At 29.1% G+C, this 14,685-nt stretch overlaps 2 protein-coding genes across 3 annotated transcripts in view; one reads left to right on the top strand and one right to left on the bottom strand.

Annotated features, from left to right (window-relative positions):
* The window catches only part of LOC126748206 (DNA repair protein complementing XP-A cells homolog), a 40,002-nt gene that overhangs the window by 7,320 nt on the left and 17,997 nt on the right, over window positions 1-14,685 (top strand). The window lies entirely within an intron of this gene.
* Window positions 1-14,685, bottom strand: part of LOC126748205 (facilitated trehalose transporter Tret1-like) — a 34,950-nt gene that overhangs the window by 19,041 nt on the left and 1,224 nt on the right. Inside the window, exon 2 of the mRNA XM_050457276.1 lies at window positions 1,546-1,627. Coding sequence (XP_050313233.1) covers window positions 1,546-1,627 — 82 coding nt within the window. The remainder of the gene's footprint in view (window positions 1-1,545; window positions 1,628-14,685) is intronic.

The following is a 14,685-nucleotide window of genomic DNA, read 5'->3' as shown; positions in this document are numbered from 1 at the left end:
ATAATTTTTTACAGTTTGATCATGTTTAATTGTTAGGAAAAAATTAAAAAATACTCGAACTGCCTGCAAGAATGAAAAAAATTTAAAATTTTTTCTAAAAAACAAAAATAACTTTTACTTTAAATTTTTTCTTCCATTCTTTCCATCTCTTTCAAGTTTTATTTCAGTTGAATTTGCACATCAAGGATCTTAATAATTTGTAATAATTTGGTTGATTTTGGAAATTTTTCTAAAATTAGATTTAGACAAAATTTTTTACAATTTGATCAAGATTAGGAAAAATTTTAAAAATTCTTCGACTGCCTAAAAAAATTTATATATTTTTATGCTAAAATACACAAAACAAAAAAAAATTACTTTTTTTTTTAAATTTCATTTTAAGATCAGTTTCAGTTGAATTCTCAAGTCAAGTCGTTTGATAATTTTTAGAAATTTAGGTGATTTTGGGAATTTTTCTAAAAACAGTTTAAGAAATTATTATGTGACATATTGTGATGAAAATTTAAAAAATAAATCGACTCCCTGGAAGAAAGAAAAAATTTATATATTTTTATATTTCTTTCTAAAAAAAAAAAGCATTTTTACTATTAATTTTTTTTCTATTCATTAATTTCAGGTTCAATTTCAGTTGAATTTCCAAGTCAAGCCTTTTGGTCATTTTTAGAAATTCAGGTGATTTTTTTAAATTAGGTTTGTTGGGAATTAGATTTAGACAAAATTTTTTACATTTCAATCAAGATCAATTTTTAGGAAAAAAATAAAAAATTACGACTGCCTCGAAGAAAAAAAAATTGTATATTTTAATTTTTTTTCTAAAAAGCAAAAAACAAAAAAAGAGAAATTTTTACTTTTTTTTTTAAATACATTAATTTTTAAGTCAAGCCTCTTGATAAGTTTTAGAAAAAAAAATATTAGAATTTTTTTTTACATTTTGATGAAAATTAAAAAAAAAATACTTCGACTGCCTGGAAAAAAAAATAAATTCTTTGAAGCCTTTTCTCTGAACCATTCATCTATAAAAAAAAACACTTTTGTATAATTTCTTATTTTTAAAGCTAAAAGTGGTTTTATAAAAGTTGTTTGGGTCGCACTATAAAATAAATAAACCATATTTAATAAAATCAATTCTTTAAAGGCCCAGTATAAAACAATCTAGTTGACTCCCTTTTAATTAATCTTTTTGGCAAAAAATCAAGATTAAATTGACATAATTGACTAAAATCAATCTGTCACTATTTTTTAGTTCAGCATGACATTTGAAAATATAAATAAATAAATGCAACTGTTAATAATAATTTATTTTGCGTGTGAAAAAGATCCTCGTACCGGACCACAGTGTGAATGATGAGAATGCGGTTACATGCGGCAGCTGGCAATAAACTGTCTAGAACAATCTAGTAAAACTTTCTTTGTTACAATGATCGATCCTTCGAGGTTTAATTAAACGTGAGAAATGTTTTATTAATTAACTGTGTCAGTTGCTTAGTCTATCGACTAGCCTGTAGAGTGCGCCAGATGTATATTGACAAAAAAAATAGTACTTACCCATTTCTTGGGGGTCCATGGTAAGAATGTAGACCAACCAGATGAGTGTGTAGGGTTTATTTGCCTGTGACCACTAGAAACCCTGAAATAATGTTCTCGGTCAGCTCTGGTCATAATCACTTTGTATCATAAAAATCACTGTTTTCAAATAAAATAGAAAAAAGCGCGAATAATATATAGGTATAGTAGTAGGTGCTGCGCCGGTTTGTTTACTTTCTTTGACTTTGACACCGCGCGACTTTTAAAACTCAAGTTACGGCTGAATATTGTCGAATGGACAAGAGTAAACCAAGGAGCTAGTTATATAGTAGGTATACCTGATATGTCTGCGTACGCATGGGAGCGAGCGAATTAACTAAATCCCCAAGAAAAAAAAACAACTCACAATGCATATTTTTTTTTGCTTGATTTTTTTTTTGTTTTGCGTAACGCACCCCCTCTCTCCCTTTAATATTATTCGTCGTAAAAAAAAAATCTATAAATAAAAACCTTAACGTACTCTCAGGTGGGTTAATGAGTTAAACACCTTGCACCTATATACAAAAACATTAATTTACTGGCGCTTTTAATAAATTTCAATTGGTTAATTTGACTTACTGGCACTTGTTGGCAAAACTATTTATTACATGCGGTGCTCTTTTTTTATTAGTTATAACGCGCCTTGGAAAGCGGGATATTTCGAAATTTAAATATTAAAAAAATTGGTTTTACAACCATAGGCTGTTATAAGTTTAACAGTGGTTTAAAAAGACGTATTTTATTTAGCGGCCCAGATTAAAATGGCGTTTTTTGACAAATTACAGGCGGGTGGATTATATTAATCCTGACAAGGGTTTAACAGTGGTTTAAAAACAAGTATCATGACCAATCTAGAAGGTTTTTGAGAATAATAGCTTATAAAAAAATGATTTAACAGCATTTGAGTAATTTCCGTAATCTTGTTAACTTAACTTGGAAATTTTTCTGATTCAAATTATTTCAATCATTAATTGATTATTTTAATTTTGTTTGACAATTACAGGCTCTCGGTTTATATTAACTTTAAATTGGGTTTAATAGTGGTTTTAGAAGAAGTAGTCATTTTTTATTTTTTTCCTCTTTTAATTTCTGTTTGAATTATGTTTTAAATATCAGGCATGTTTTAATTTTTTTCTTAATTAAATTACAAATTTCATAAAAAACGTTAAAGGTTAACTTAAAATTTCTAATTTCCGGACATTTTAACCAATCATTAAAATTAAATTAGCTACCGAGTGCCTGGAATATAAATTCTTTTTTAATAAAATTCAATTAATTTATATTAATATTAATATTCTAGTTTTGGAATGTTGTTTATTAAAATTTAACAAAAATTTTAAAAATTGTATGCTCAAAATTGTAACTTTAAAATGTCATAAAATTGTTCACTTTAATTGAACATTTTTTTTTTAATTTTTTGACAATTACAAGCTCTCGGTTTATATTAATCTTAAATTGGGTTTACTCGTGATTTTAAAAGAAGTAGGTAGGCATGACATCCCAGATTGGCAAAAATTACGATCAAAATAACTTGTAATATGGAATATAATATATAATATTATATTCCAACATTTTAATTTTAACTTTTTTGACAATTACAGGCTCTCGGTTTATGTAAATCTTAAATTGGGTTTATTAGTTGTTTTAAAAGAAGTGTTCATTTTAATTTAAAGGCATGACATCCAAGATTGGCCAAAACTACGATCAAAATAACGCCTAATAATATGGATAATTTTACCTTCTTTTAGACGTTTTATTAATTATTTTTGAAAATCCCCTATGACTTCCCATTAAGTTAAAGCATTCACGTTAACTGAACATTTAAATTTTTAATTTTGACAATTCCAGGCTCTCTATATGGAAGATTTTACCCTTTTTTAGATGTTTCATTAATTATTTTTGAAAATCCCCTACCACCTCCCATTAAATTAACAAAAATTTCAAAAATTGTATACTCAAAATTTTAACTTTAAAATGTCATAAAATTGTTCACTTTAATTGAACATTTTTTTAAACTTTTTTGACAATTACAGGCTCTCGGTTTACGTTAATCTTAAATTGGGTTTATTAGTGGTTTTAAAAGAAGTGTTCGTATTAATTTAAAGGCATGACGTCCCAGATTGGCATAAATTACGATCAAAATGGCGTATGATAATATTGAAAATTTGTCCTTTTTTGAGGTGTTTCGTTAATTATTCTTGTAATTAATATTCTTATAAATCACAAGATCAACCAAACATCGTCTCTTTTTTCAGATTTTATTGCCTCTCAATTTTCCAAATATAATACGGAAATTTTTGATATTATTTAAGGTCAAAAAATCATGAAAAAAAAAGAGAAGTATGAAAAGTTGGACAGAAATAAAGAAGAATAAAAATTTAAATTAATTTAAAAGATTTGTCCAAAAAAACCTTAATATCTCCAAAATTAAGCGACGTATGTTGACGAATAACGCCTCAAATTGCTCAGAAAACATTTTTCTACAAATTTTAATTAAAGGTCATAACGATCCAAGTATCAGCTTCTGAGTTAGCATAAAAACAAAGAGGTTGGTCTTCAATATCTATGTGACGCATGTGGACGAATAAGGCCTCAGATTACTCAAAAAACTTTTTTCTACAAATTTTGTTTAAGGCTCAGAACGATCAACGATCTCAGAATTTTATGAGGTTGATCTTGTAACGGCAATTAGAATTAGGAATTAGATTTAAGTTGATATAATGAAATGGCTTTTTCGTTTTATTCATTTGAATGTACATACCTTATCTCACTTGTGATTTATTTTTTGTATTTTTGTCTATATTCTGTATTATTAATACTATAGTTAAATAACTGTTATGAAATAAATTTTACATTGCATCATTCAGGTTGCTGGACGTTAAATAGTGAACATGAGTAAACTGTGAGCTACAATTTTTCTCAAGGAAGTTCATTGAAAAAAAAAGCCAAACAATAAGGAAAAAAATATGTTTTTTCCTTCATATTAATTTCTGTATTTAAAGTACCACCTTGGAGTTGAGCAAAATATGAAAAGCCATTACTGGAATCTTGTGTGCTTATATTCGTTTATGTGATACAAATAGTTTAAAGATGTGTCTTGTTATGTATAGTGTGGTATGTATTTATAACTAGTAAATAGTACTTTTTATATCCATTGTAGCTGGACATTGGGGATGGTCTAATATAGGTCAAAACATCGTTAAGCTTAAAACCTGAGTTTTATTTGACTCGACCTCCAATTAACTTAGCAAGAAACATAACAAATTTGGCACTTTGAAACTCATATTGTGACCTCAAGGTTTCTAATCCTTAGTAAACATTTTTTGTCATAACTGAAAATATTTCCACAATTTTTTTACATTAATATACGCCATTTTTAATAGAACTTTATTTATGGTTTAAAATAGCTGGAAATTATAAATTTTGAGTTAATTTTTATAACTAACGCTTTAAGAAAATTTTAATTTAAGTAAAAAAATAATAAAAGAAAACATAATTCAAACCTTTGAAATATGTTGAAAAATTATAAAAATATTGAACTGGTAAAAAGATACAACAAAATTACTACAGGAAAAAATAAAAAGTTAATTTTAAAAATCAATTCTTTTATTTTCGTCCTCATCTTAAAAGTCCTCCCTAATGCAAACAATAGGTTAATATTTTATGACCTATTTGATAAAAAAAAGATGTATATAAATATAAATGAGCATTAATTATTCATGCATGTGTTTTTCACCTTGCCTAAGATTTAATCAAAAGTTACCGTACAAAAAAATAACAATTGAATAACGCTTCAAACACTTATAAAAAATATTAATCCTATGCACGCATATTCTAGAACTAAAAAGTGACACAAAATAAACAAAAATATATATTTTTTTTTTATAAAAACAACCATAAATAATAAGAGCTCCATCCGGTAATGTGTTGCTTATTTAAGCAACAAACATCAATTAACTTATGCCAAACGAGCGAGATTTTCTAGAAAAAAAATTCTAAACCGTTGTATAGACGCCAGTTAATTGCAACACATTTTTTTTTCCAAATGGAGGTCGCGGAGTCAAGTTAAAATGCACGATGGTTCGATTTAAAAATTTTCCATTCGGTTTAAGTGGACTGATTTAATCAGGCATATTTTTTTCGAAATTAAATTGCTTGTGATGACTTTTCGGCATAAGATTTATTTTTAATAAGTTAATCGAAAGTTTTTCGTTTACTTAATCATCAGACATTGATAAATATCCAGGTTTGGATTTTTTATAGAAAATTCTTTTTCTAATATTAATAACAACAGTTATAGTATAATGCAAATTGTCTAACGGGGATAAAACCTGTATCATTAGATAAAAATCCCATGAAGTGCTTATTAATGATAAGTTAATTACGTCAGACGTTCGTCTGTGAAAACAGCACGTTTTGCGCAATATAATCATAATCAGTTCATTCAAAACGTAACTGGTTTCTAAATTATTATTTGTCCAACAAATTCTTGATTAGGCTCCGCTGCGTCGAGTGGAAATTTCCACTAGACACAACATTTATTCTGAATTCTCTTTTAGCTGTATCCGTCCGATTTGGTGTCTTTATTTAACTGGTAAAAGAATGTTGCCCTTTTCATACAATAAATAAATAATTTATGGCTTTTATATAATAAACGCATGCATATTTATATATTATAGAACAAGTACTGATTTAACATGACCGATGCAAAAAGACATGAAGTTGCACACGTTCACAGAATTAGTCATTAAGAGCATCAAAATTGTTGAAAATTTATTACTTACGTCACAGTGAGAGGGCACACGGTTTAATAATTAATTACGTTCCTGATTTAATTATTGTTGCTCAATAAAATCTGACAGCTGACTTTTCATTGACATAGAGAGGCAGTTTCGCTATCAACAGCTGAGTTTTCTGTGGGGAAGTCATTTGGGTTTCCTAAAGAAATTCTTACAATTTACTAAAGTCTACCTTATCTTTTTTTCTTTATTTCAATCCTGTTTCTTTGAAAAGTTCGTTTGGTTGAAATATCACAGTCCATATGAAGCAATTTCTCGACCAAATGCAAAAGAAATTTACACATGTCTTCGGTCACGTACCAAAAACGGTGGTTTAAGAGGATCGTATTTTATGGCTCTGGCAAGGAATAATGTGAGAAGGAATGAAAAGGCAAATTCTTGTTTCTATATTGAATTATTTGTAAAAAATGCCTTAATAAACTTCAGAACAAAAATTATTTGATTTTTATCCAATTTTGTAATACAAATTTTAATATAATAAAGCATTTTATTGTTCCAAAAATCAACAAGTTATACAATAGAATACTTTATAGCGAATTAGATTTTGGAACAAATAATTTTTAATAACTAAGATGCAGAACAATTTAATAGGATCTATATTTTTCATTATTGACATTATGTCATAAAGTTTTCGACATATCACCTTAGAACATTGAAAGGTACTTCTCTAATAAAAAGCATTTATATGGAAATTAAATATTTTATAATTATTATAGATATAGAGTTAATTATTCTACGTTTATAACGACGGTTATCCCTTGATATGATGGTATGACAATATTGGTATTGTATATATAATAAGAATGTTAATATGTTTGCTTTGAAGATGTTATTTTTATGTTTAGAATAACATATATCTATTTCTACTGTTTATTTATAATCCAAAATCTAACATCAATAAGTTAAATTAACATAGCTGAAAATTTCCTCTTTTGAAATGCGTGTAAACTAGACAACAGAGAATCGATGAATATGTTTGTAAACAAAACAACCCCCTTGCCCCTGTCTGTACTAATTCTAGCCTTTCAATGTTCTAAGCATATCACACTTACCAGCATTAATATAACTACATCTTTATATATAAATTGTACAAATGGTACAAATGCTAGGATATATGCAAAATTTAAAAATGTACAAAAAACAGAATTTACACTTTCAAATTATACTACTTGGAGAAGTCGCTATATGATTTGAAAACTTTTTTTTAATATTTCCCTACTATGCTTGGGGATTGTAAAAAAAATACCTTTCCTATTTATATTTAAATTACGTACATCAGTATGGTAAAGCAACCGATGCTTTTGGCCACGCATAGGGTGTTTTTAGTAGAACTTCAATATAAAATTGGGTTACAAACAGTACAAACTGACGATTTAAAAATTTGTACTAAAAACACCTTGTGCGTGGCCAAAGGACGCGCATCACCACACAATTCCTGTATTATCACAATTCTTAAGATAAGAAAATTAAATTTATTCAAACCTTGAATAAATTTAAATTGGAGGTAAAAAATACCCTGTAAATATGCTTTTTATTCAATTCAAGAATATTTAAACTCTGATCTGATATGAGATATGACACTGTTGACAGGCTTATGTAAGTTAGTTCCTTTATAATTTCTATTTTTTTGTTAAATGTAGTTTTAATACAGGGTGTTTCAGAACTATGGGATCCAACTTTTAGGGGTTATTCAGTGCAACAGTAGAAAACATTTGAGTATAGGGACCCATGTCCGGAAAAGTGTCACTACGGCCCTAAAACGCGTTAAAATTTAGAAAGTCCATGAATGGCGTTTGTACCGTCACAATAATTGTTTAAAATCTCACTACACCGATTTAAACGTCGCACATGATTTCGGCGGATTTGACTAAAAATTTGATACTCGTCTTGAACGATTTCTGATGCTGCTATAATTCGTCCATTTAAGTCTCGTTCTGTTTCTACTGGAGTTTTGTAGACCTAATAAGACTTTACATGTCCCCACAGAAAAAAATCCTCGCGCGACTCAAATCGGGTCACCTAGGAGGCCAAGAAACTGCTCCAATGTTATTGTTTTTAAAGATAACAACACATTTACATTGACAATTTAAGCAATTGTTATGTTGGTATCATGTACAACCGGCAAAAATTAAATGCATTAAATCCTATTTAGGCAATTAATCGTCTTTCTACATTTGAACGCGTCGTAGGGCCGTAGTGACACTTTTCCGGATATGGGTTCCTATACTCAAATGTTTTCTACTGTTGCACTGAATAACCCCTAAAATTTTGATCCCATAGTTCCGAAACACCCTGTATATTTAATAGAAATAAATAAATTTTTATATATTTAATAAGTTTTGTTTCTTGTATTCTATTTCAATTTTTTGTAATTTTATATAATGTTACCTGACAATATAAATCATTGCATATAAATCATTTGCAAATAAAATATATTTGTTCATTTATTAAATAATTGGTCTTTTTATTTTGGGCATAAGGCCTTTTTAGTACAATTTAAATATAAACTTGGGTTACAAATAAAACAAAATAATAATAGAATTTTAAAATTTGTACTAAAAACGCCTTGTTCGTAGCCAGAGGCCTCGCACGACCACGTAATTACTCCAATTATCACAATTCTAGCATTTAAATTGAAATACCTTATAATGATTTTCAATACAATTTTAGTATAAAACTTAGTGACAAATTATACAACATTTAATTGAATTGATTTTTTAATTGAATTTTATTAAAAGAACTTTGTAATATTTAAAAGGCTGGTTGTTGTTGGAGGTCAAGTTTTGCAGTCAAACAGTTACTGAAACCGTTGGGTTTCCACAGTAGTACCCCAACAACGTATCTTTGACTGAACCTTGTCAAAATGTTTGCAGATGACATACAAATTTTCCGATCTATTACTTTTGCTATCTATTACCTACCTACTGTCAATTATTTAGTAATAAAGCAAAATGTAAAAACAGTCAAATGCGATTTGTCTATCACGTATCTCATTGTATACAGAAAGCTTATCTTAGACTTAAATTATTATACAGCAACGATACATTCTATTGAAAGCATTAGAAAAAGTTTCCTGTAAGGCGCTTGTTCTGTCTGAGTTTGATTATGCATTATGTCGTTTACGGAAAATACTTGACACAAATTCAAAAAAATTGTATACAAAGAGTGCTAAACTCCTGTTTGCTGTATATCTACGGAATTCGTCCATATGAAAGAATTTCTTATAAGCTCTCTGAAACAAACTGATTTAAAATAGAAACCAGCAGTACTGTGCACTATGCATCTTTTTATAATAGGTGCATTATTTTATAAAACACTTATATAGTTTTATACTAAAATTGTTCATATAGATTTAAAGAATTGATAACACCTCCTTTACATCGAACTTTTATGAACGAATTTGCCTTATAATACTTCAAAGATTTACAACTCTATTTCCGATTGTTTCAAATTTTTGGAGCAATGATCTTTAAACATAAAATCTATTACTAAAATTAAATAAATACGCCCATAAATAGACTTTAATTTAAATATGCCCCCTATTTTTGTAAAATTAGTCTGTTTTTTGTGATGCTTCAATAAATTGTATAACTAATGCCCTATTGAAAATATATAATTTTTCCGAGTTTTTTTTCACATATAATTTGTATAAAATTCAACTAAAGTCATTTGGAAAAAGTCTTTAATATAATTAAAGTATACTAAGGTTAAGTAGATCGGGGTAGACAAACCTATTTGTATAGGTAATCTACATCTGGGCCTTTTTTCATAATAGAACAATTATGTTTAGGATACACAATTTAACTTGTTAAATTGTGAAAATAAAATCTTTATTACTATTATTATTAATTAGATGTATGACACTACTTTACATGGTAAGTCATAACGTCAATTACATTTTAATAGTTGATTGTTGTCTGAGTTTTATATTAAAATATGTGATTTTCTGGCACCTTCAATAGGACTGTTATATATTTTATCGATGAAATGGCTTGTATCATACATAAATAAATAAGAAACACTTTCCATAGTGCAATTTATCCAAAATTAATTTTTATAGGAATACTTTTCTCAAATCTAATAATGTTTTAATAACAATGACGTAAAGGGGGGCTCGTCTGAACCATATGCTAAATTAATCATAAAACAGCGTCAAACGAATTTGTTATCACGTTCTCTACGGAATTAGTCAACTGATTCCAGTTAAAACCGAGTATTTTGAACTTTCGTCTTGCAATATTGTGCAATTAAAAAGCTAAAAATAATCTTAGCGAGAAATTCGTTTGGCCTGAGTCGGTTTGTAAAGAGAAAGAGCGGGTCGTCAAGAAAACGGAATAAACAGGCCTGGTTTAACCAGCAAGAGGAGGTGTGTCACTCACGTCATCACGACCAGTAGCTCTTTTATTTACCATTCGAAAATTAATGTCAATCCAATCAATATAGGGTCAAGGCATCAATTTGGTAACCCATTTAATTGTTTTTTGACGTACATGTTTAATAAAACTCGGATTAAAGCTAAACAACAAATTAACGAAACTGTTGTCATGCTGTTAGGGAATAACGAAAAAAAAACGCATACATCAAGGTCAGATGACGTTCCGGAGGCCTGCCGAATGGTGCCTTCCTATTGGCCGACACACCTTCGGTTACCAGTAACCACATTCCGTACTTGCGTCGTGACGTAGGTTGAATAAATTATTATTTAATTGCATCAGACACTTTAATGGGTTGCTAACATGCACTTTTTTTAAATGTTTTATTACCTTTAATTTAGCCCCTCTACAGGATGTCTACTATAAAAACCGCCAAACTTTAAGAGGTGATTATACAAGTGATTTGCAACAAAAAAGTCGTATAACGTTCGCTGTTAGTTCTGGTTTTTAACATTTTTTGATTTTATCAAATTTCTTGTTTTTTTTTTCATATAATTAAGAATATTTCCGTTATTCTTACCACCACATAAAATGTAGATATACGAGCTTAAAGAGAATTAAATTTGCTTTAAGATGGGTATATTTAAGTTTTTGAGTAATTTTTTTATAACGGGTGTTATCAGAAGTTAAATGTGACATTTGGGAAAAGTGCAAAATTAGTGGTATCTTCTTCCTTGTCGTTTTTCTAAAATTTGGTAAATAGGGTCATGTTTTTTTTTCAGCAAAAACTACTGCATTTAATATGCTTTCCAATTATATACTTACTTTTGTGATAGCTATTTGTTTTCACAGCAATATCATGGTCAAAAGAAAGAAAATCACAAAGTCAAAATTTCATTAAACAAACCCAGAATTATAACAATTGTTCAAAATGTCTTCCCTCTTGTTCAATACATTTGATGCATCTTGTTCTAACACTATCAACAACCCATTCAAGTTCAACGCGTTTTTGTCGCATTTCATTGCAACACACACTAATTCGATTAATTAGTTCGTCTCGAGTATTAATGTTAATACTATAAACATTAGATTTTACTGTGCACTAGACATAAAAGTTAAGGGGCGTAAGGTCAGGGCTTCTCTTCTGGCGGAGATCTTACCGGGCCGTATGTTCCGATCCATTTCTCCCCAAAGCATTGATTCAAGGAATTTTGGACAATTCCTGTCTAGCGGCTAAGGGGATTTCTTCCAGAAAGTCAACAAATTTGAAAACTCATTGGAATTGAGCCGATCAGGAAGTATTACAGGCCCGAAAAGGCGACCTCTCATTAATCCTATCCATACGTTGACCCTTATCTCATGCTGAAAATGTGAAACAACAGTCGCATGAGGGTTTTCTGTATGCCATATATCTTGAATTCATTATTCCGGCTCTTGTAAATGTTGCTTCATCTGTCCAAAATATTTGATCTGTTCCCCACTCTTGCAACTTATTCAAGTACCACCTACAGAATTGAAGCTTCACCTCAGTTCAGCTCATCCAGTGGCAATAAATCCTGGACCTTTTTCAAATGAAACGGATGCAAATAATTTTTTTAAGAACTGTATGTAGAGTGGAATGGTGAATCCTTAATGCAGCACCAATGCGGCGAGTACTTCTAGATCTATCTTCTGTAACAGCTCTCATAATCGCAGGTTCTTGTCTCCAATTTCCCCACAGCGTCTGATAGATACTTCTGCAAATGTACTTCTATGGGGTTGCCGTCTATTAGGAAAACTAAGTGCATAAGATGTCGCGATATTCAATGTCTGTGAAACTAGGCATTATTTTTTTAAGCACGTTTAAATCAAATTACTTATTTAACTACTTTAAGTCGAAGTGAAAACTTAATGACAGTTCTTGTCGAATTGTAAATATCTATGCTTTTGTTTTAAAATCAAGTAATACATGGTTTGTGAATTTTCTTCTTTTGCGGATTCATTGCCATTTACAAAAGAAGGAAAACCTGCGTTTTTTCTTAAAGAATGAATATCGCGATATGTTATTTTTTACGGCTTTTCTAATGGAAATTTGGTGCTCAAAAGATCAAGAAATATAAAATTTGAAAATTTTCAATTTTTGTGGTTTCTTTTGCCCATATTGCTGTGAAAACAAATAGCTATCACAAAAGTAAGTGTATCATTGGAAAGCATGTTAAATGCAGTAGTTTTTGCTGGAAAAAAAGCATGTCCCTATTTACCAAATTTTAGAAAAACGACAACGAAGAAGATACCACTAATCACATTGTTACACACACACATTTGTTAAATTTCGATAACACCCGGTATAAAAAATTACTCAAAAACTTAAATATACCCATCTTATAGCAAATTTAATTCTCTTTCAGACGGTATATCTAAATTTTACGTGGTGGTAAGAATAACGAAGATATTCTTCTTTATATGAAAAAAAAACAAAGAAATTTGATAAAATCAAAAAATGTTAAATATCAGAAGAAAAAATGTTATACGACTTTTTTGTTGCAAATCACTTGTATAATCACCTCTTAAAGTTTGGCGGTTTTTATAGTAGACATCCTGTATACCGGGAGGATAATGTGGTTAATTGTACCTTGAGAAGTTACCATAATATGCAGGTTATAGTTTGGTTACTTTGTTGCAGCATATAGTATTTTCTATCAAGGTGCCAAAGTCTGTTAAATTATTTTATAAACTTCTAACAAACATAAAATTCTTGCTATTCAGTTTTTTTTTTAAATGCAATTAAGAAGCGTTATGCTCCAGAGCCTTTGCCAGCCTAGAAGGGTTCCTCCAACTTTAGACATCTACTGTTAGGTATTGTACACTATTTTATGTTGTAATTATGAGAATTTTGTTATTTTATATCAAATTTAAACTTGAATATTGTTGTACAAAATTTTAATTACCTGTATAGAGATTAGGAGCATTTTATATATTCACACATTTGACATGCGTAAATACTTTGTAACTAGACATTAATAAAGTACTTTAATATCCAGACAAGATGTGCAATTCGTCACCCAGTTTTATATTAAAAATATACTAAAGTATTTCAAATGCAAGAATTGTGATAATTGGAGGAATTACATGGTGAGGCGAGACGTTTTTAATGCAAAATTTTAAATAGTACAAAATTCTATTAACATTTTTTATTATTTATCACTCAATTTTATATTGAAATTGTACTAAAAATGCCTTATGCGTGGCCAAAAGCCTCGCATCACTAAATTGTTTCCACTTAAATGAACCATAATGATCCTATGACTAGAATCTAGATAATATAAATATCTTTCCCTTTACCATTCCAATATCTGCAATTTACTCTGGGATGAGTACATTGGATACTAACAAAGATCCTGGTTCTAATAATATTTTTTATCACACCCATTTTGAAAACTGGAGATAACAAGCTAATTACAAGTTATAGGCCTATAAGTATCCTCAGATGAATATCCAAACTTTTTGAGACATTTTCATTTCATTTTTTCATTTTGTAGTGAGGTAAATACTGTTTACAGTGACTTTTCAGAAGCGTTTGACCGTGTCAATTATCAAACTTTGTTAGAAAAATTAATGGCTCAGAAGTTACTGAACAGATCGTAGCCAGATTAAATGCAAGAACTGTGATAACTGGAGGAATTGCATGGTGGTTGCAGTACGAATTTTTAAATAGTACAAAGGTATTATTTTGTATACAATTTTTCACTCAATTTATATCGGACTTAGAAAAATAAAAACAAAATGTCACATCATCAATTCTAAATGACCATCACTAAAGTTGACCAAAAATATGACATGTCATATCTTTACCTTGTTCGTATGTATTTCTTATATGTTCATATTTTCCCTTAAATATGTGTAAACAGAGACTATTTTTACCAATACCTTTAATTAATTTAGAACAGAACTTGCACCTTATATAAGAGTCT

Source organism: Anthonomus grandis, chromosome 22 (genome assembly GCF_022605725.1).
Source record: "Anthonomus grandis grandis chromosome 22, icAntGran1.3, whole genome shotgun sequence".
Lineage (NCBI taxonomy): Eukaryota > Metazoa > Arthropoda > Insecta > Coleoptera > Curculionidae > Anthonomus > Anthonomus grandis.
The sequence above is the reverse complement of the archived record's forward strand: the minus strand, read 5'-3'. Positions and strand labels throughout refer to the sequence as shown.